The sequence below is a fragment of the Mycothermus thermophilus genome (genome assembly GCF_041956435.1).
Source record: "Mycothermus thermophilus strain CBS 625.91 unplaced genomic scaffold VTJ04scaffold_2, whole genome shotgun sequence".
NCBI classification, from domain to species: Eukaryota; Fungi; Ascomycota; class Sordariomycetes; order Sordariales; family Chaetomiaceae; genus Mycothermus; species Mycothermus thermophilus.
In genome coordinates, this window is record NW_027191428.1 from 362,860 (window position 1) to 383,718 (window position 20,859).

The 20,859-nt window shown below is 55.1% G+C and overlaps 11 protein-coding genes across 11 annotated transcripts in view; 7 read left to right on the forward strand and 4 right to left on the reverse strand.

Moving 5' to 3' along the window:
• Positions 1-883, forward strand: part of VTJ04DRAFT_2267 (uncharacterized protein) — a gene marked incomplete at both ends in the record, with an annotated part of 2,844 nt that extends 1,961 nt beyond the window's left edge. Inside the window, one exon of the mRNA XM_069360037.1 lies at positions 743-883. Coding sequence (XP_069220788.1) covers positions 743-883 — 141 coding nt within the window. The remainder of the gene's footprint in view (positions 1-742) is intronic.
• Positions 884-2,268: 1,385 nt separating this feature from the next.
• On the forward strand, positions 2,269-4,342 carry VTJ04DRAFT_2268 (uncharacterized protein; the record flags this gene model as incomplete). Its single annotated transcript, XM_069360038.1, has 4 exons — positions 2,269-2,472; positions 3,000-3,416; positions 3,479-4,184; positions 4,245-4,342. The coding sequence occupies 4 exons, from the start codon at positions 2,269-2,271 to the stop codon at positions 4,340-4,342; spliced, it is 1,425 nt and encodes a 474-aa protein (XP_069220789.1).
• A 1,462-nt stretch (positions 4,343-5,804) lies between these two features.
• VTJ04DRAFT_2269 (uncharacterized protein) lies at positions 5,805-7,048 on the forward strand (the record flags this gene model as incomplete). Its single annotated transcript, XM_069360039.1, has 2 exons — positions 5,805-5,947; positions 6,094-7,048. 2 exons carry the CDS (start codon positions 5,805-5,807, stop codon positions 7,046-7,048), a joined length of 1,098 nt encoding a protein of 365 aa, XP_069220790.1.
• Positions 7,049-7,079: 31 nt separating this feature from the next.
• VTJ04DRAFT_2270 (uncharacterized protein) lies at positions 7,080-7,353 on the reverse strand (the record flags this gene model as incomplete). Its single annotated transcript, XM_069360041.1, has 2 exons — positions 7,080-7,136; positions 7,186-7,353. The coding sequence occupies 2 exons, from the start codon at positions 7,351-7,353 to the stop codon at positions 7,080-7,082; spliced, it is 225 nt and encodes a 74-aa protein (XP_069220791.1).
• A 1,407-nt stretch (positions 7,354-8,760) lies between these two features.
• Positions 8,761-9,138, forward strand: VTJ04DRAFT_2271 (uncharacterized protein; the record flags this gene model as incomplete). Its single annotated transcript, XM_069360042.1, has 1 exon — positions 8,761-9,138. The coding sequence occupies one exon, from the start codon at positions 8,761-8,763 to the stop codon at positions 9,136-9,138; it is 378 nt and encodes a 125-aa protein (XP_069220792.1).
• Positions 9,139-9,201: 63 nt separating this feature from the next.
• On the forward strand, positions 9,202-9,489 carry VTJ04DRAFT_2272 (uncharacterized protein; the record flags this gene model as incomplete). The annotated part of the gene is made up of 1 exon (XM_069360043.1): positions 9,202-9,489. The coding sequence occupies one exon, from the start codon at positions 9,202-9,204 to the stop codon at positions 9,487-9,489; it is 288 nt and encodes a 95-aa protein (XP_069220793.1).
• Positions 9,490-9,547: 58 nt separating this feature from the next.
• Positions 9,548-10,222, reverse strand: VTJ04DRAFT_2273 (uncharacterized protein; the record flags this gene model as incomplete). The annotated part of the gene is made up of 2 exons (XM_069360044.1): positions 9,548-9,576; positions 9,667-10,222. 2 exons carry the CDS (start codon positions 10,220-10,222, stop codon positions 9,548-9,550), a joined length of 585 nt encoding a protein of 194 aa, XP_069220794.1.
• Positions 10,223-10,881: 659 nt separating this feature from the next.
• VTJ04DRAFT_2274 (uncharacterized protein) lies at positions 10,882-12,584 on the reverse strand (the record flags this gene model as incomplete). The annotated part of the gene is made up of 2 exons (XM_069360045.1): positions 10,882-11,180; positions 11,255-12,584. The coding sequence occupies 2 exons, from the start codon at positions 12,582-12,584 to the stop codon at positions 10,882-10,884; spliced, it is 1,629 nt and encodes a 542-aa protein (XP_069220795.1).
• Positions 12,585-13,085: 501 nt separating this feature from the next.
• VTJ04DRAFT_2275 (uncharacterized protein) lies at positions 13,086-13,598 on the forward strand (the record flags this gene model as incomplete). The annotated part of the gene is made up of 2 exons (XM_069360046.1): positions 13,086-13,157; positions 13,365-13,598. 2 exons carry the CDS (start codon positions 13,086-13,088, stop codon positions 13,596-13,598), a joined length of 306 nt encoding a protein of 101 aa, XP_069220796.1.
• Positions 13,599-13,711: 113 nt separating this feature from the next.
• Positions 13,712-17,080, forward strand: VTJ04DRAFT_2276 (uncharacterized protein; the record flags this gene model as incomplete). The annotated part of the gene is made up of 5 exons (XM_069360047.1): positions 13,712-13,992; positions 14,085-14,374; positions 14,430-16,180; positions 16,255-16,648; positions 16,710-17,080. 5 exons carry the CDS (start codon positions 13,712-13,714, stop codon positions 17,078-17,080), a joined length of 3,087 nt encoding a protein of 1,028 aa, XP_069220797.1.
• A 1,346-nt stretch (positions 17,081-18,426) lies between these two features.
• On the reverse strand, positions 18,427-20,664 carry VTJ04DRAFT_2277 (uncharacterized protein; the record flags this gene model as incomplete). The annotated part of the gene is made up of 2 exons (XM_069360048.1): positions 18,427-20,140; positions 20,597-20,664. 2 exons carry the CDS (start codon positions 20,662-20,664, stop codon positions 18,427-18,429), a joined length of 1,782 nt encoding a protein of 593 aa, XP_069220798.1.
• Positions 20,665-20,859: the final 195 nt, after the last annotated feature.

The window sequence follows — 20,859 nt, forward strand, 5'->3', positions numbered from 1 at the left end:
CCTCCTTCTTTCGTTTTCTTTTCTTTTCTTTCTTTTCTTTCTTCTCTTATCTCTTTTTCTTTCTTATTTCTGGATTTTCATCTCTCTTTTCTCTGCTTTTCTGTCCAAGAGAACGTTGATGTCTTCTTTCTTTTCTCTGCCCCAGACACCCTGAAGTCTTTTCCCCTTCTCGCTGGCATCAACAACTCTTCTTCCCTCTAGTCATCCCATTTCTTTTCCTTGTCCATCTGGAAACGTCCCCTCTTCTATTCCATCTTCAAGCGTCACTTCTTTTTACCCTTCTCCAGGCAGCCCCGAGAACGAGCGCAAGGTGTGGAAGAGCACCATCCACCAACAACACCCTTTCCTTCCCTTCTCCCGCCATCTTAACGTTTCAATTCTTCTCCTCCCTTGACCCCATATCCCTTTCACCCGTCCCTCCAGCAGCCCTGACTCTTTGCCCATTCTCTCCGCGGACAATCGTCGTTTGTTTCCCTTTCTTCTGATAGCCTCAACCCTTCTTATCTCACCTCCCCCGTCCCAGCATCCTTTCCCCTTCCAACACAACTCCTGCCTCAGCGACCTTCCTGAGGGACTGGGTGCGAGTTCTGTGGACTGAGCAAGTGCTCGGCCCAAGGCGTGCTGGCTCGCGTGTCCAAGACAGGCTTGCTAGCATAGTCCAGGGCTTACGTCCATGAGCCTCTTGCATTCAGAACATGATACACCAACACTTCCTTTCTCCCCTTTCCTTTTTATGCACCAGCCCTCGCTTGCCCTCTCTTCACCCGGTCAAGACCTGTCTGCTCGCGCAGTCTGGGACTCGCAGGTTCATGTGTCCAAAGCCCTCCGGCCACCGTCACCCAGGAGTCTCTGGCTCATGCGTCCAGAACTCTCCGACTCGTGAGTTCAAGACTTCCGGCCGGTATCAGTCAGGACTTCCGTCTTGCTTTTCCAGCAGCTAGTCGGGAGCTCTCGGATTTCGGAGTTCAAGACTCCGTGACTGGTGTAGTCCAGGGTCTACACTCGTGAACCACCTACGGTGTTATAACACCCTCACGTTCCCCTCCTCCTCTCGTCACTCTCTCATCCACAGCTCGGCCGCTTTGTCTACGTTCTTCCCGGGGTCTGTCTGGGGTCTACCCTCATATAACGACCATACCCTTGAACTCTTCCTCTTATATCGTCAACCCCCACCCCCTTTCACCAACCCTTCTGTACTCACTGCCGTCACCGCGTTCATCACCGCGGTCATTGGCCCCCTCGTGCTCACTGCCCCTACCACACTCACTGTCCTAACCGCAATCACCACACCTACCGCGCTGTAGGGGCAGTGAACGCGATGAAGGCATTGAATGTAATTGGGTAAGGGGTAGTAAGGATGGTAAGGACGGTCAACGCGGAAAGGGCATGAAGTGTGATAGGGGTGAGAAGGACAGTGGGGACAGTGAGCGGTCACTTTCCCTGCCACGCCCATCACCCTGACTACACTCATTGCTCCTACCACACTTACTTCCGTCACCACGCTCACTGCCGTCACTACGTTCATCACCACGCTCATTGTCCCATCACCGCGTTCATCACCGCGTTCATCACCGCGCCCACCACCCTTACTACGTTTACTGACCTTACTACTTTGATTTTGTTCTTTCCTAAAAACCTGAGGTTTTTGGGAAAAAACCTAAAGTTTTCAGTTAATCCTACATCTTTGTTTCCTTTCCTTATTCCCCTTTTATTCGCTTTTTCTGGTCTTCTTTTTTCTTGTCTTTCTTCCTGTTCTCTTTTCTTTTTGTCATTTTTCTTTTTTTCCTTTTTTCTTTGTCCTCTTTTTTCGTCTCATCACTACATTGTTTTCGTTCTTTCCTGCAAAGTCGAGTTTTGCGGTCAAAAACCTAAAGCTTTGGCCAACCCTCCTTCTTTGTTTGATTTCCTTCCACAAACAATATTTATTCCCCTCTCTTTTCCCCCATCCATTTCTTTTCCTCTTCCTTCTTCCAACCCTTTCCACCGTTTTCCTCGTTCACTTTCTTCCTCCGACCTCTTCCACGTTTCCCTCCTTCAACCACTTCCACCTTTCCTCGTCACACACACTGACCTCACCTTAACCAGGAGTCGTCAATCCCACCGATCAATTCTTCCTTGCCCTCTTCACACCTGGGCACTTCCCTCCCTTCTTCACAGGTCGACCACGACCCATTCTTTTCTCCTCCATCTCACAACAACCGACTCGACAACCCAACCAACTCGTTCTCTCGTGCGTTGGTACTTGCCTCAATCCCAGAGGAGAACCAAATGGCGACCTACCGCTACACACCCATCCCCGCGCCAGTTCCTCTGGCCCTTCAGAACATGCGTTCGCAGCACCTCAACAATCTGACCAACACCCCAATGGGTGTTCCTACCCAAGAGGCCGCCATGCACCCCGATAACTTCCCCTTCATCGAGAGCACGACTCAGTCGACTCCCGCCATCTATGGCGTGGTTCAGATCAAGAACGTAAGTTTTGTTTCCATTCCCATCCCCATTCCAATTCTCTTAAGATCTCGCCATCGAGATCTTGCGATCTGGCGGATTCTCAACACCGAGATTTCACGACCATGATACTTTTTCATTCCTGGTTCGGTCGCGGGTCGGTCGCGGGTCGGTCGTCGCTGGCGGTCGCGGATTACAATTCCGCGACACGATTCCGCGACACACGATTCCGCGACTCACTGAGAACCGATCTGGATGTCGCGGAATCCGCGACTTCAATCGAATCACCGACCCAAAATTACATAGTCGCGGACCAAGCTCAGGTGTCGCGGATCGAAACCTACAAGCCCTGCGGATCACGATTTACAGGTATCGCGGATCGAAACAAGCGCCGCGGATCGAGAGGTGTCGCGGATAGAGCCTTATAGGGGCTGCGACCGATATTGGAGGGCGACCTGGATTTTATCTAGCGATCTGCCTTCTGCTCGACCCAACCTCTACTAGTTTCATTTGCTTTGCTCGACCAGTTTTACTAATGATTTCTTCTGCAGATCCCCTTTGGCGCCAGCCGTGCTGAGATCATCGCCTTCCTTGGACGCAACTCGCGCATTCTCAACGATGTTCACGAACCGGTCCACATCATCATGGAGCGTGTGACCTCCAAGACTCAGGATGCCTTCGTTGAGTTCATGACTGTTGGAGACGCTGTCCGTGCCGTTGAGAAGCACGCCGAGAACATCAACAAGGGCCGCATTACTCGTCTTGGTGAGCGCCCTGTCGAGCTGGTGCTGTCGAGCCAGGCTGCCTTGCTCCAGACCCTCTTCCCACTTGCTGCTGGTGTTGAGTGGAACAATGGCCGCCCAAAGATTAAGCCACCTGTTGAGGGCCAGCCCTGGAAGACCTTCAAGGGTTTTGTGACCGAGGAAGAGCTTACAATGCTTGTCAAGCACGTTGAGGTGCCTTCACGCGTAAGTACATGATCATTCTTCTGCAGCGTGGCGGATGAATTGAAGCGCTAACTCCATTCCAGTCACCTTATTCCAAGGACTGCCCCCAGCGCCCTTACGAGTGCATGATCTCGACTCTCAAGAAATACCCGTGGTACATGTCTAACAACATCACGCTTCGTCAGCGGCATGCAATCTATGAAACCACCATCAAGCTCATTGAGCTGCTCAAGATCGCCATCTCCCGCGACACGAATGGAAGGTTCTCCACCGTTCTGAACGACCAGCTCCTCAAGCGCCTTGTTACTGCCGGCATGCTGTGCCCGGGCTTCTCTGTTCTCCAGAAGGACAATATTGCTACGGTTGCGGGCCTCCCCGTCGCGGAGACCTACCAATACAATCAGCCCCGCTACGCGGACCAGTGGGTTCACCTCCACGCTCTCTGCCCGCGTCCGGGTCTGCCTGTCGACGTTCTCGAGTGGTACATTGCTGTTCTGCGTGACGAGACGGCTCGCAGGGTCCACAACCTCCCTGCCCTTGAGCGTGACGACGTCCGTCGTCGTCATGAGTTTACTTCAGAGTACTTCGGCTACCTCTGGTACGAGATAGGCCATCCCGCAAATGGCAAGGACTTGGAGGCCGCGACCCTCCACGAAGCTGCTCGCCGTGAGCTGCAAGCCATTGAGCGCGTCATCCGCCGCACGTTCCCCACCGCTAGCGAGATGAGCGCTACTCACAACCACCGCGGCTCTGCTATTACCCAGCACAGCTCTGCTACTACCCAGCGCGGTCAGCGCCAGATCCAGTACTAACTCAGTTGCTGGAACCACATCGATGAGTGGTACGCAGGTTTGAGCTTTCCCCCTGGTTCGGTCACCATCTGGTTATTCTCTTCGCCCCTTCTCGGCACTGTCTTGAAGGTCAAGATGGAGTTACTCGCCGACTGATGGCAACTCGACTGCAGCACTTGATTGATGGCTTGCGAGCGCAAGCATGATCACACAACACCCCTCTGTACCTCTACATCCCCGTCTCGTTTCCTTGCGTTGGGTTTTTTCCTCTCGGGTTTCCTTATCTTGAACTCTTTCGCATCTCGGCAAAGTCCAAGGACAGTCTCGACGACCACTTGTTAGAACCCAAGGAGTTTCTACAAGAAGGTCCACGGTGCTGGCAACGAGGGTTCTTTTCGCTCGAGCGACGATGAGAACTCCAGCCACCCCGTTGTCGATGACAACATTGACCGGCAACCGCAAAGAGTTTTGCTTGTCTCATTTCGTTATTCAGCTTTCCTTTCGGTTCCGCAGCATCGACCTCTCGGATCGGCACGCTGCATCACGGATCAAGGTCAACCTTCACAGCACGGCTACCATACAGGACGGTCCTCTCAGTTTTTCTGTCCCCTGGATTATTTCCGACAGCTCAACGCAGCCATCGACAACTTCTTCGTTCGGCACATGGCGTTCATGATGATCAAGGCCTTTTTCTCTGGGGAAAGGATTTGGCATGGTACGGTCATGGGCATGGAAGGAGTTTAGGCGTGCAGGTAGGGCATGTGGCGACGGAACAGGGCTTGTCTTTGGGAGGCACGGCTGGATTTCGGGGTTTGATCATGATGGAAGGAATATGCATGGCATGGTTTTCGGTTTTTCGGTTCGGTCATGGATGCATGGATGGTAAGGACCTTGGGAATGGTTCCGGGGTCATGGGCTAGGAACTGGTTCGGTCTGGGATTTCATTTCTTTTACTGGCACTAATACTCCGGGGACGGTCACGGGAGTTAACCTAGAAACCCCAAAAAAACGTGAAAACCAAAAACAGTTCTCGTTCTTGGTGATTTTGTGATTTGTGAGAGAATTTCGGCGTTGTTAATGTGCAATGGTGGCTGGTGTTGAGAACCCTAAGGTTTGTTGCCCGGCCGCCCACAGTCAGCCCCTTTTCCAAGTAAACAATGGCCTGGAAGTCAAGATGAGGTGGGCATGAGGCTCAGGCTTGGCATGACGTCGGTTGTGGGTCAGGGCCGAAGAATAGCCGCCGGCGCCGGGCCCCACCAACACGTCCAGGTTCGCCCGGCGGAAGTCGCGGCGAAAAAAAAGTTCAGGTCCCGCCGCCGCAAAACACCATCTTATCGAGATAACCAACTTTATCCTCTTCTGACCTTCCGCGACCGTTGCATGCACCAAAACCACAGGGCATGTGACAACACAATATCTCGACTTCCAGATCGATTGTCACGTATGCGACTAAGACAGCCCTATAATTGAAAGAAATAATCCGGTCAAGAATTCGAAACACCCCGCATTCAGCCAGACAGATCCTCCAGGCCGAGGACAGGCCCCGACACAATTCCGCGATTCTGCGATGGCTTCACTCTCGGCAGCAAGGTCACTACATGTCGCACAGCCAACGAAAATGACGACACATGGCGATGCGCCCCTCACCCAGTCCCGCGAGACCGGTGACATCAACCCGGAATCTCGTCAGGCCGACCCCATCGTCAATCGAGATAGGTCAACACCACTCAGCAAGTCCTGGGCGCACATGGTCGCCGGAGGGTAAGCTTTTGAGACCGACCCCTCCTGCCACCGGGGCTCTTCTCTCGTCCGCCCAGGTTGCATGGGCGGACTTGACGACGCAATGCCGCTGCCACCACCATGCCACCTATCGCGGGCTGACACTTTTTGCCTTTTTCCCTGTCTAGTATCGGCGGCATGACCGCAGCCACCCTGACGGCGCCTCTCGACGTGCTCAAGACCCGCCTGCAATCCGACTTCTACCAAGCCCAGCTGCGCACCTCGCGAGCTGCCATCACAGCGCCCATGAGCCCCATCCGCTCCGCCCTCTTCCACCTCGGCGAAACCGTCTCGATCCTCGGCGCTGTCTACCGCCAGGAAGGCCCTCGCGCCTTGTTCAAAGGCCTCGGCCCCAACCTCGTCGGCGTCATCCCCGCCCGCTCCATCAACTTCTACACCTACGGCAATGGCAAGCGCCTTATTTCTCAGTACCTCAACAACGGCCAGGACTCGGCCTGGGTGCACCTCAGCGCGGCCGCCATGGCCGGCGTGGTCACCAGCACCGCCACCAACCCCATTTGGATGGTGAAAACCCGCCTGCAACTAGACAAGAACGAGGCGATGGAAAAAGGCAGCGCCGCAAAACGCCGCTACCGCAACAGCTTCGACTGCATCCGCCAGATCCTCCGCGACGAGGGCATCCGCGGCCTCTACAAGGGCATGAGCGCCAGCTACCTCGGCGTCGCGGAGTCCACCATGCACTGGATGCTGTACGAGCAAATCAAGCGCGCGCTGGCGCGGCGTGAGGAGCGCATCCTCCGCTCGGGGCGGCCCAAGAACGCGTGGGACCACACGGTTAACTGGACCGGCAAGGTCGGCGCGGCCGGGTTCGCTAAGCTGGTCGCTGCTGTCTTGACGTATCCGCACGAGGTGGTCCGCACGCGCCTGCGCCAGGCCCCGATGGCCGACGGCAGGCCCAAGTACACAGGCTTGGTGCAGTGCTTTAAGCTGGTGTGGAAGGAGGAGGGGTTGGTGGGGTTGTACGGCGGCATGACGCCGCACTTGCTGCGCACAGTGCCCAGCGCGGCGATTATGTTTGGCATGTATGAGGGGATTTTGAGGTTGTTGAACACGCCGGCGTGAGTGGGCGGGACGGGCTGCATGGTGGTTGAGATTATGGTGACGACAGGATGTCGTGGGTGCACGAAACGATGCCTGGCTTGGGTCGGAACTGATGAGCAGAGATACCCCATACCCCATACCGCTCCGACTGTCCATACCATACCGGCTTTGTCTCTCGAGGTCATCCGGATGAGGACGGCGCTACCGCTGACGACGACATCTTCCACCATTTTATAACGGGGGTCACAGGCATAGATCTGAGAACCTGATACCGGGGGTTGGGATACAGAATCAGGATGGACAAGGTCCAAATGAGGTCCTTTCATGCCTGGATCCAGGAGAACGGCAGGAGCTTAGCGGACTCACCAAGGTCACTCAGGACGGACCGCTGATGATGAGGTTCTCTTTTTCTTTCTGTTGGTTTACTTTCTCTACTCTCTATGCTTTTCACGGTGCGGGGGGGCGCATGCATCACATTACTATCAGGGATGGGTTTATAAACAAACATGTGGGCAGGTACATCGGCGTTGATATCAAAAAGGGGGAACAAACAAACGGCGGGAATACAAAATCGTTGGGATTTTTAAACAAAGAAAGAGGAAGAAGGGATGATGTGACTAGAGAGATGGAAACCCGGTCGTGTATGATGGTGTATGATACTCCTGTTGTTGATACTCTCTCTGTTGTTCCTTTTTAGGGGCTCGGCTCGGCTCACTTGAAGTTGAGTGGTGCCAGGTCTAGTTCTCTGGGATGGGTCCGGTTTTATGGAGTGGGTTGTATGTATCCATGATGCTCTCTTCTCTCTCTCTGTCTGTACATCCTGTACCTTTATTTGTACGATATACTGGGACGATGCTTAAGAGGGTTGGGTTTGGCGCGGTTGAGAAGAACATTTGGTGATGATGATAGTCAGACGTCTGTCTCGTCATGTCGGTTGGTTGGCATGATGGACTGGACCGGAGTGACTTGGGAGAGACTCCTCCCAGAAAAGACCTGCTGCAACCTTGTGGAAGAGGCCAGCAGACAGGCAGGGATTGATGAAGTCTCTCGCCCTCTGTGTACTATACCATACACACCCTTTATGGCCATGCGATGATGGGCCAAAATAATGAACATCTCTCCTCCTCATAACAGATCAGCCACGAGTTTTACAACAGCTTCATTCCCATGGCCTCATGATGACCCGAACCTTATCACGGTTCACGTGAGGCACTTTGACCACCTATGATGTCTTGACTGGGAAGCTGCCCAATGTTCATGACTCACCTTCGTGACTTAACTTTCATGTTGTCGTTCATGACTCACCTTGCATGTAGTCATGGCCTGAGGTGCTGGACTCTCCTTCAGAATATAAATACCCCCTGACCCTCCCGACTCTAGTCTTCGAATCCTTTCACTTGATCCAGCAAGCGAAGCTTTTCCTATCAAACAAGCAGCGCAAACAATAGCCATATCAAAAGCATAATCATTACCACTCACAGCGTAGACTTCGTCCACCTTTTGTTAGGAACTCACCTTTCTGTCCGTCACCTACGTCACCATGGTCAGTCAACACCAAAAGCACACACAAACAGCCAGTTGAAGAAAGAAGTAAAAGTAATCCTTAATCGGGAGCTGAAGAATAAAGTAACCTAAGGTATAATAAAGAAAGCAAAAGAAAATCCCAATCAGCCATCCAACACTCCACCCACCCATCCATCCATCCATTCCAAATCCCTCCAACACCATCAACCATGCTATGTGGGCAAGTCAAAACAAATCAGGTGAGCCGTGGTATTGTCGAATCAAAACAAACAAGCAAGTCGATCGAGAGAGAGAACGAGAGAAGGGAACAAGCCAAAGTCAAGGATGACTTCCTCCATCACCAACTCAACAACCCATCAACTAACCACGCAATCCACCGTCCAAGAGAGCTCTTGTTTTCAACAAAGCCAGTCTTGAACCATTCCAATTCGCCCCTTTCATTTCCTCCACAATCGTCATCAGCTACTATCTTCCTCCTCAACACATCCAAGCTTAAGTGCTTCAATCCGGCCCCCTTCCTCGGAGAGGTCGTTGTCGTTTCGGGAGTTTTCTTGGGGGCGGTAGTGCTTGAGGCTGAGGGGTTTTAGTCAAGAATGCTTCTGAGTCCGTTTCCTCCTCATGTCCCTCCGCTAGGGGTAGGTCATCACTCCATGGTTGTTGTCACTGTCATTCGTAGTCCTGGTGGATTAAATTGCCGGTGTCGGCTGCTTCTTGCCATCATCATCCATCATCATTTTCTTCCTCCTCTCATTACTGTCCCCTTGTGGGATTTCCAGTTTGGAAAGTTCTGCACTGGATGTTGCTGCTTCCGCTGTTTTTTGTTACCGCCGCCGCCGCTGATGAGCTCCCTGCCGTTGCCCGCCCCGACTGAAGATGGTGAAGAAAGTGGAATTTTGACTGTGGTTGTTGTGATTGGAACATGTCGGGGAAAGATGTGATCTTCGGCAGAGGCGGGCGAAGGCGGGGTGTTCGCTGTGGTTGCTTATCTTGGCGTCATCACCAGGCATTGCGGTCCCAGTTGGGATCTATCCAGAACGGAAAGCACATGGTTAGCATCTCCCGACCAATTCCAACAAATCTTCTCACATCACTCGTGTCCAAGGGGAGCTACCCACCCTGCACAAACGCCGCCAGCACCTTACTCCCCGTCTGCAGCAGCGGATGTCCCACCACGATCTTCAAAAACTTCTCCAACCCGGCCCTGCGGCCCTCAATCACGTCATCGCTAAACCGGTTCGTAAACACTTTGCCCGGCAGCGGGGGGATCGTCACGCGCGCGCTCTCGCGCTCCAAAATGTCGCGGAAGTACTCAAAGTCCGAGTAGCGCCGGCGCACGCTCGACTGCCGCAGCTTGAAGGCGGGGATGTTGGTGCGGCACACAATCTCGTAGTCGGTGTACATGTGCCGGCCGATGCCGTGGGTGCGCGGGTCGCGGACTTCGATCTCGAGGAAGTTCTCGGGCGGGCCGTAGATTTCGTCAAAGGACTGCGGGCGCGTTTCCGGGAGGGTTTGGAGGATGGGCCGGTGCAGCCGGGCGGCGGCGGCGGCTGCGGCTGCGGCGTTGGGAGAGGTCTGCTTGGTGGTGGTAGTGGTGTTGGACTGGGTGGTGGTCGTCGCCTGATCGGCGGGCGCAGTGGCCGCAGGCTTGGTGTCGTCGGTGGTTGTCGCCATGGTCCCGGTTATCTCCTGTGGTATGGTCTCCTGGGAAGATGACGGCTTGGAGGGGTTATGGTATACGGTGCTGGATGAAGATAGGGAGTTTGGGACCTAGTAGACGGAGAGATGTGTCACGATAAGCTTTCGAGGATGGGCTTCTGGTAGAGCAGATGATGGATAATCAAGACGCAACTTGAATGTCAAGTTGAGGAAAACAAAGTGGCTGAGCGGTTGAAGGAGCTCTCGGCCAAGTGCAGTTAAAGGTGACGGCCGAGGTGGGGTAGCAGTGACGCCGGCCGTGATCCCGCACAGTGACGTACGGTATGCAGAGGGTCGTCGTACTGTATACCGAAACAGGAAGTCATGGAAGCATCTTGAACCTCATCTCAAGCAATGACAGGCAATCAATCAGCCAAGTCTCAGGTCATCTGTTCTTTACACAGCCACATCTTGAACTGGCTCTGATTTTTGCAGTCTCGCATCATACAGTACTGTGCCCATTATAAGCCTGAATTCCTTACGGAGTAAACCCCAGAACGCCTGTTTGACAACACCCCCTGAATCTGTCTGTGGCCCAAGACATGAGCCGTATGTTTGCCCTATCCATGCACACACGTAGCTGATTAAATCTCGCCCAAAGCGACCTGTCTTCTCGAAGCTCCCCCTTTCCAGCCTCACTTCTTGTCGGCAAACTTTTGGTGAATGGCCCGAATCTGCTCGTCCAGGTTGAGCGTGTGCATGGGGTGAGTGGCTTTGCTCTCCGGATTCCCGTCGTAGGCATTGAGCGCCACCTTCTTGCGCCGCGCCAGCTCCTCGTCCGACACGGGCTGTCCGGTCGTATCGAAGACGTCGCTGCGCTGGCTGGCCAGGCGCTTGAGGTTGTTGGCCACCTCGGCCGTTGACAGGTTTGTCGTTGCGTACCGAGCCTCGGCCTTGGCCTTTTGTTCCTTCCACCGTGGGTCGAGGAGTTCGACTAAAGAGGTCTCGAGTTAGCCTTCTTTTCTCTTCACGCTGCATATCATGTCGTTGTTCTTGGGCATCACTTACTCCTCATGTGCTCGTCCATCTCGTTGAGCGGGATCTGCTGTTTGCAGTTGGGGCACATGGCTGTCTGTGTGCCAAACTTGTTGGCCGCCCGCTGTGCCGCACGGGGAACATAGTTCTCCTTGATCTTCATCGGTGCTGGTCCTGCTGGGGCCGCCGGCGCCGCCGGGGTCGGTTGTTGAGCCGGGACCTTCTCCTCGGCTGCCTTTGTGCGCGCCGCAAGCAGCACGGATGCACCATACTCTTGCGGCGGCGGATTGGCAGCCGGAGCCGGAGCCGCTGGAGCCGCCGGGGCCGTAGAGGCCGGGGCGGCAGCTGGCTGGGTCCCGTATGACGGCGGCGGCGGATAAGCGTTGTAGCTGGTGTCTTCGAAAGGAAAGGCTTCCTCGATGCGGAGCACAGAGCTGACAGAGACCTTGTTCCGCTCCTCGAGCGAAGCGTACTGCAGGTCGTTGAGGGTCGTTGGTGGTGGCAGGTTGGCTTGATCGTCGGCCTCGGTGAAGACAATGGTCTCGACAACGACAAAGTCGTTCCAGTCGATGCGAGCAAACTCCTGCTTCTTCTTTTCCTCCTCCTCTTCCTGCTTGGCCTTTTCGGCTTCCTGCCACTTGGCATAGGCAGCGCGCTGCTTGGCCCGGGCCAGCACCTTGAACCGGTCGGCAACGTTCTCGCGCAGCTGGGCGATGCGCTCCTGGTACTGGGCCTTGGCAGAGCCGGCCTCCCCGTCGACAGCGCCGCTGCCATCGCGCAACAGCATCGAGTACTGGTCGACCATGCTCTGGAAGAAGTTGTGGAAAGTGTGGTTGGGAATGAGGAACTGATACTGCGGGTTGCCGGCCTCACGCTGGGCAAGCTGGGTCATGAAGGGACGGCCGTTCTTGGCGACGAACAGGGCAGTTAGTCGCACAATCTCCAAATCTTTCTGGCTCATTCGAGGCATACGCGCTGAGAAGTGGAAGTCGGGCGGCTTGGGCGGCCCTGCGGGCTTCGTCTCCTGTGCCTGCGCCGCGGCCGCCTCGCCCACCCGGCCTGCCGAGAGCGCCGTTCCCCGGCCCGCCTTGATCTCCGCCTTGCGCCATTCGTAGTATGCATTGTATGGATCCGAGCTCGACATCAGGAAACTGAACTTGGGGTTTTTGCCATGGTTGTCGCGGATACGCTGTTCAAGGCCGGCGCCACCTCGCATGACATAGCCGGCTGTCTTCTCGATGGCCTCGCGGATCTCTCCGGGCGGGGGAATGATGATGCCCGGTGGCGGTTTGAGGTTATCGAGGGCAGCGGCAGCGGCAGCCGCCGCCGATGGGGCATCGCCGTTTGTCGTCGCGACCGCCATGACGGGCGGTGCTGGAGGGAAGCGTATTCAATCGATCAATAGGTCGGTGTCTGGCGAGGACAATGCCGGTTTCGCGCTGATGTCGCGGAATTTCCTCGAAGAAACGGGGGGATGGTGTCGAGACGTTGAAATCGTCGCGGGATGGTGATGGAAGGAATTGAGTTGGAGTCGAATCTGCTGCGGCAAGGCGCGATCAGATTCAACGTCCAAGTCTTGTCTTGCGTCTGGAGGCTGAATCCGCAAAAGTGGGTCCATCTCCGACTGGGTCAAAGTACCTAGGTATCTTGGCAGAACCAGAAATCTGGGGATTTGGTCACAGCACATCAACCTGGAAAACATTTGACAAGAGAAAAAAATACGTTGCAGGAAGATAGAACAAATCACAACTCTCCAAAGTATTAGACGGCTAACTACTCCTCCTGGACTGAATTGTTCTTGTCCAGTCTGGCTTGAGGAGTGCATTGTCTGGTCGAACAAGGCTGTGGTAAGGTTAGTCCGTGCATGCGCAAATTCACACCGTATTCGCACACTGCCCTCAGCCCTTCGTTTCGTTTGCGCGTCCATCGACCTGAGGTGGGAGCTGCATCTCGTCGTGGGCTGTGCCAAGTCGGTGCTGCAACCAATCGATAACACCCTGGGGCCTTTTTTAGCAGCTCAGAGTTGAGGCCACTTTACTTTACAGTGCAGTGCCTGGTTCCATCAATTCGCTGCAACCCCCTTTCCTGGTTCCACACCCTCAGTCAGGGTCAGGCTGTGTGGTGCCCGATTTCTTGTTTCCAGCTCATCGGCTTCTTTTTCTCCCAAGAGCTCCCCTCAGCCCCGAGCATCTCACGACACGTCTCCCTTTCGACGACCCCCCCTTTTCTGTTGTTTCTTCTGGTGCGGTCGTCGCCAGACTCTTTTGTCTTCATTTCGTGTCCATTGGCAATCCATCCCAATGCCTTACTTGTCCCTTGTAATCTGTGCTTCTGCTTGATCGATTTCTCGACTCTCGTTAACCTGCTTGTTTTATGATCGACGTGTCTTTGGCCGCCGTCGCCGCCACCCCGTCCCGACTCCCCCTCTAGACGACTCTTGACATCCTGCGTACCTGACACACTCGAGATCCCCGGTCCTCGTCCTCCACCATGGCTCGACCGGCGAATCCAAAGCCGGCCGCGGCCCGGGCTTCTCCCCCGCCGCAGGCCGTCGCACCAACAAACCCCCCCGCTCCGAAGACATCCCAACCTTCTAAGTCCAAGTCCAAGAAGAAGCCCGCCGATTATACCTCGGAGGGCGTCGAGGACAATGATATCTTCCTCCTTTCCGGCTCCGACTTCCAGCTCGTGCTGGCTATCACCGTCCTGTCGGCCGCCGTCCGTCTCTTCCGCATCTACCAGCCCACGAGCGTCGTCTTCGACGAGGTCCAGTACGTGTCTCCCCGCCCATGTGCTCTTGTGCCACATATACCTGTCTCCCTTGCCATTGGCGACACCCGCTGACCACCTATTCTCGTACCAGCTTTGGTGGCTTCGCTTCCAAGTACATCAAGGGCAAATTCTTCATGGATGTCCACCCTCCTCTGGCCAAGCTCATGATCACCTTGTTTGGCTGGCTCGCCGGTTTCGACGGAAGCTTCGACTTCAAGGAGATTGGCAAGGACTATCTTGAGCCCGGCGTTCCCTATGTCGCCATGCGCATGTTCCCTGCCCTGTGCGGCATCTTCCTGGCCCCGACCATGTTCCTGACTCTCAAGGCTGCTGGCTGCCGCTCCTTCACCGCGCTGATGGGCGCCGGTCTCATCATCTTCGGTTCGTTTTCCCCCTCTCCAAGCTTCCGTCCAGACTCGAGCTGACACCCTCCGAGAGAACGGTCTCCTCACCCAGGCACGTTTGATCCTGCTCGACTCTCCTCTGATGATTGGTACGGCCTTCACCGCGCTCGCCTTCACCTGCTTCAACAACCAACAGGAGCTGGGTCCTTCGCACGCATTCAGCCTGAGCTGGTGGTTCTGGCTGGCCATGACTGGTCTCGGCCTCGGTATCACCTTCAGCATCAAGTGGGTTGGCTTGTTCACCATCGCCTGGGTCGGCTGCATCACTCTCATCCACCTCTGGGTCATGTGGGGCGACTACAACCACGTCAGCATCCGTCTCTTTGCCAAACACTTCATGGCGCGTGCCTTCTTCCTGATTATCGTCCCCCTGTCCTTGTACATGGGCATGTTCGCCATCCACTTTGCCTGCCTCCGTAACCCTGGCGACGGCGACGGTTTCATGAGCTCCGAGTTCCAGTCGACCCTCAACTCTAAGGGCATGAAGAACGTGCCTGCCGACGTTCTCCTGGGCAGCCGCGTCACCATCCGTCACGTCAACACCCAGGGCGGTTACCTGCACTCCCACCCGCTCATGTACCCCACCGGTTCCAAGCAGCAGCAAGTCACTCTCTATCCCCACAAGGACGACAACAACCTGTGGCTCTTTGAGAACCAGACCCAGCCCCTTGACATGAACGGCCGCCCCATCAATGGCACCAGCGCCTGGTACCATCTGCCTGAGCCTCATTACATCAAGGATGGTGCCATTGTCCGCCTCTACCACCTGGCCACCCACCGCCGCCTCCACTCGCACGACGTGCGCCCTCCCATCACCGAGGCCGACTGGCAGAATGAGGTGTCCGCTTATGGCTACGAGGGCTTCGACGGCGATGCTAACGACTTCTTCCGTGTCGAGATCGTCAAGAAGAAGTCCAAGAAGGGCGTTGCCCAGGAGCGCCTCCGCACCATTGATACCAAGTTCCGTCTCATTCACATCATGACCGGCTGCGTGCTCTTCTCTCACAAGGTCAAGCTCCCCGAGTGGGCCTCGGAGCAGCAGGAGGTGACGTGCGCTCGCGGCGGTACTCTTCCCAACAGCCTGTGGTATGTCGAGTTCAACGAGCACCCCAAGCTCGGTCCTGACGCCGAGACGGTCAACTACCGCAAGCCCGGCTTCTTTGGCAAGTTCTGGGAGCTGCAGAAGGTCATGTGGAAGACGAACGCCGGACTCACCGACTCTCACGCCTGGGATTCGCGTCCGCCCTCGTGGCCCATCCTGCGCCGTGGTATCAACTTCTGGGGCAAGGAGCACCGTCAGATTTACCTCATCGGCAACCCCCTGGTCTGGTGGAGCGCCACCGCCGCCGTGGTCGTCTACGTTATTTTCAAGGGTATCGCCGTTCTGCGCTGGCAACGTAGCTGCAACGACTACGCCAACACCACATTCAAGCGCTTCGACTATGAGATCGGCACGTCTGTCCTCGGCTGGGCCCTCCACTACTTCCCCTTCTACCTGATGCAGCGCCAGCTCTTCCTGCACCATTACTTCCCGGCCCTGTACTTTGCCATCATGGCTTTCTGCCAGATCTACGACTTCGTCACTGCCCGTATCTCGGTCATTGGCCTCAAGGACAAGCCCATCATCGGCAAGGCCGGCGCCATTGGCTTCCTCGTTGCCTCCATCGTCGTCTTCACTCTGCTCTCGCCCCTGGCCTACGGCAACCCCTGGACCAAGGCCGAGTGCAAGCGCGTCAAGCTGTTCAAGACGTGGGATTGGGATTGCAACAACTTTTTGGACAGCGTACGTTGAAAACACAACCGAGAGTGATGGTGCAATCTGATCAATGAAATGCTAACACTTCGGCTCTTCCACAGTATGAGGCGTACAAGTCGCTGCCCTCGACGCCGGCTGGCCAGCCGACCAAGGCCAAGGCCACCACCAAGAAGCCAGGTGCTCCGGCGGCCAAGAGGCAGCCCCAGCAAGTTCAGAAGAAGGCTGACGTTTCTGGCGCTCCGGTCGCTGGCAACCACCAATTCGTGCGCAAGGAGGAGCGCGTCGAGTACCGCGATCAGGACGGCAACCTGTTGAACGAGGAGCAGGTCAAGGCCCTTCAGGGCAAGGTTGAGTTCAAGACGCGCTACGAGACCCGCACCCGCATCATCGACGCCAACGGCAACGAAATTGTCCTGCCTCCTGGTGAGAAGCTGCCTGGCGTCGGCGACGAGGAGCCTGCCGCTGGTGTTGCGCCGCCGCATCCGGATGTTGAGGGTATGTAGCCAGTTCTGTCTAAAAAGCAAGAACATTGATTGTCTAACTCTGAGTGTCACAGGTGCCAACAAGGAGACGAAGCTGGTCCCTGACGAGCCCCTCCCCGCCGAGGTCAAGGAGAGCATTGAGGGCGAGAAGGAACGGGAGGAGACGGCTCCCAAGCCGGCCAGCGAGAAGAACGAGGCCAGCGCCGAGCCGGTTGTTGAGCCCGTTGAGCCTGTCGCTGCTGAGCCTGTTGCCGAGCCCGTCGTTGAGGCCAAGGAGGAGGCGAACGCCGAGATCAAGGAAGAGCCCAAGGCTGAGACCAAGGAGGAGGAGGTCAAGCCCGAAGCCAAGGAGGAAATCAAGCCCGAGACCAAGGAGGAGGTCAAGGAGGAAGCTAAGGAGGAGCCCAAGGTTGAGGCGAACGCCGAGGCCAAGGATGAGCTCTGAGCTTGTCCTCGTTGGCATTACTACCTCAGCAGAGTGAACTCCTGGTCTCCTCTTTGTCCTCATTTGATCCCTGAGTCTGACCGAGAGGTTCAAGGGTGGTGGTGTGGCAAAGTAATAGATGAGGGAGTATCTGGCCAGACTACCCACGGAGTGGGTTGCGGCCTAATTCCAAGGAAAAGGCAGGGATCAAGCAAGGTATGGAAAGCGCGTCGGGTTAGAAGGTCGGAGGGGATCAGATGAGGAAGAGGGGAAACTCGGCGTTTTCGATTTCTTTCTCAAAAGACCATGAGGGCTTACAAAGCACAAAACAAAAAAAAAAGGCGAGGAGGGGGTGTGATGTCTCGAGTCAGATGTCGTTTTGCTGAGCGATAAAACAACGGGCGTGGTGTCTATTACTATGACTACTAGACGGATCGGGAGGGGGGCGTTGGGTTGGTCGGGTTAGATGGGATGGGGGAAAGAAAAGGAGGAGGGTCTTGTTCCCACCCCACAAACTCCTCCCGCTCGCCGACTGTCAGGGAGGACGACGCTTACGTCCTGGATTTCCTTGTTCTCTCTCTATCATACACACTCTCGCTCTCTCTCCTTTTTGTTCTCTTATTTCTCTTGTGTTTGGTTAGGTAAGGTGGTGTAGTGTAACTCTAGTAGCTATTAGTTATTATCATGTGTCGTCTCTCAGTCACTATGTGTTAGATTCTGTGGTAGATGGAATGGAACGCGCCGCTCTGACATTTTTTTGCTCTCCCCCCTCTCTTCTTATGCTTTGTTCAAGCAAGCAAGTAGATGGTAATAGGTAACAGGTGGTGATAGGAAATAGAACAACTGAGTGAATGGTGATCACACTTTGTCCGGAGAAGTTCTGCTCTGTGCTAGGGAGTTAGGGACCAATCCCCCTTCCTGAATGCCATGTATGTTTGGCCTGAAGTTTGCCGAATCGTGTGTCATCATCTCCAAGCCAGGTTGATAAGACAACGAGCAGAGTTGAAGGGACTTCATTCATCATTCGGCTTTGTAAGACATTACCTTACATGAGATCTATTAAGACACGAAGAACGAAGCTACTAATACGCGGACAGATATATTGTATATATACAGAAAAGACGGGGTATCATTATCACAACCAATCCAATCCAATCCATCCCCCGAACCAACATGATTAATTATAATTGTGCGACAAAATTACTCAGGGACTTATTTATTTATTTTCCCATGACGATATCGCGCTGCTGGTGGCGGTAGTGGGATTGTGACACGTAGGAAGTGAAGAACGAGAGGGTGATAATAACGTCTCGAGGGATGCTGAGCTTGAGCTTGAGCTCAAGCTTGAACCCGAGATGGAACTGGAGCTAGAGCTGCCCAAGGTTGAGTCTTTTTGGTGACGGGGTCTTTTGTTGTTGTTGCTCCTGGGAGTAAATGATGATGTTGTTGTTGGAAGATGATGTGGAAGGGGAGCAGGACTTTGACGTTCTGCGAGATTGAGCTTGACCGGGCTGCGGCTGCAGCTGGACTGACCTGCTGCTAGTATTGGGATCGGGTGAGGATAAGCGGCTTCGTTTGGTTGAAGTACGGCGAGGACGGTTGTTAGTGGTGGTAGGAGTGGTGGTGGTTGACGGGGATGAGAGAGTTGTTGTTGAGCCGGTTGTTGCGGATGGACGTCGGTGTGGTTGATTCAGGGGTTTGTTCTTTCGTCCCCGTTTTGATTTGATCTTGGTGGTGGTTGTGGTTCTGGCATGGGACTGGTCGTCCTCGTCGTCTTCGTCGTCGTCCTTGGCCACCGACCACGATCTGGATTGGGACGACTGCGGAGTATTGCGAGTAGTGGTAGTAGTAGTAGTAGTAGGTGCCGCTGCTACCCCCCAAAGCTTCGCGAAAGCGTCGACCGACGCGCCGGCTGCGGAGACCGCGCCGCTGGTGGCTGCGCAGAGGGAGGCGGTCATGTCGTGCTCTTCAGCCTCACTTTCGGAATCACGGGTGGTATGGGTATTAGTCCTGGTCAAGTCCTTCTGCTGCGCTGTGTCGAAGAAGGGGTTGTGGGCGGCAAGGTTCAGGTTGATGTTGAAGCTTGGAGGGGGTTGTTGCTGGTGGGAGTCCTGGGCCGGGTAATACGGGTTGAGTTCGTAGGGAAGATCGGTCGTTGTGTCATCGCTGTTGGTTGCGGGGAACTGAGGAAACGGGACATCATAGGAGTACTCATCGTTCCCCTGAAATCCGGAATTTAATATGCCATCCAGGGAGAAATCATAGGAATGGACTCTTTGGGAAACATCATGATACCCCACGACGGAGGGCATGGTCTCGTAAACGGGCGGTTGGGAAGGAGTTGTCCAAGGCATCTCTGAAGAGTAAGCCATGATGTCTGGTTGTTGGATCGAGGTGTAAGGATTGGGCATCATGTCGGCCTGTGCCTGCTGCTGGATTGCCTCGACGAGACGGGCCATTAATGGCGGGAGTCCAGAGTTGGGATCTGTGGCCTCCGCGTCGTGGGGATATGGCATGTCGAAGTTGGTAGAGGGGTCCTGAATGGAGGTCCAGGTCTGTCGCCGTCCGTCATAGGCGTTGTTTATGGAAGCATCGGGCTGAGGTGGGATGGAGTTTGGGAGCTCATGGTACACCGGGTTGTCTTCCCCGGGGCTCTGCTGCTCGTCGTGTTGCAAAGCTCCTGGCTGCTTGTTGACATCAGAGTTTTGCACCTCCGCCGCCGTGGAGTGGAAGTTCCCGCGGTTCCCCGGCCAAAAGTCCTCCTGTCCCTGCCCCGGCTGCGAGATAGAGGAGATGCGCGGGAGCCCCCTCCGCCGCCACAGCTCACCAAACTGTCGTCTCACCAGCGCCACCCTCTTCTCTCGGAGTTTTGCCAGGACCCGGTCTGTGTAGGTCGTGTTACCCCTGGTTGAGCCGATGGACTGGCGGTGATTAATTCTCGACGGAGGGGAGGGGGCTATGTAGTTGACTCTTCGTGGGGGAGCTGCATTGGTCAGAGAGGGAGGTCTGCTGGCGGCTGCGGTGGCGGCTGCGACGTTGTGGCGGGTGCGTAGTTCGTGCAGCACCAGGCGATGGTAGGATCTTGATGGGGTCCCAGAGGGATTGGGCTTGGTGGTGGTGCTGAAGACTGGAGATGGTTGGTAGGATATGCTCCTTGTTGGTCGGGGAGGGCGTGGCAAGATATGTCTCCTTGGAGGTATGGTATGTCGTTGAGAAGCACGAGATTCTCGGCGCTCATGGTGGGATGGACGCTTGTTCTTTTGACGGGAAAATAATAGGATTGATATTACGGATAGCTAAGGAGAAAATAGTTGATTTGCAGAGAAGGTTTGAATTCAACAACCATCGAGCTGGAGGGAGCTTGGAGAGAATCATATTTACTCGGTGATTTGCTCGCGTCACGGGCTTAAAAGTGGCTCAAGGCTACTATCGGCATCTGGCTGTCATACGAAGTCTTTGCCCCTCCTGTGTATCTGAGCTCGGATGGAAATGGCCTGAGCCAGGATAAGATCATCGGCCTGGATGACATGGACGGACTTCGGCACTTGACGACTCTGGCCGACGAGGCCCGGCCATGATGAAGACGAAGGCCTCGGTCGAGTCATGATAAAAGCGGGAGGCAACGGGTAGGGAACCCGGGAATCTCGAGAAGCTTAGTATGACTGCTAAGATGCGAGAAATATACGGGCCAGACCATGCTGACTGCTACCTGGGTGGCAAAGAAGCTTATCCATGGACTTGTAGTTGGGACGGCCAGGGTGTTTAAGCTTCAAGACAGAAATCACAAGGCTCCCTTGGCG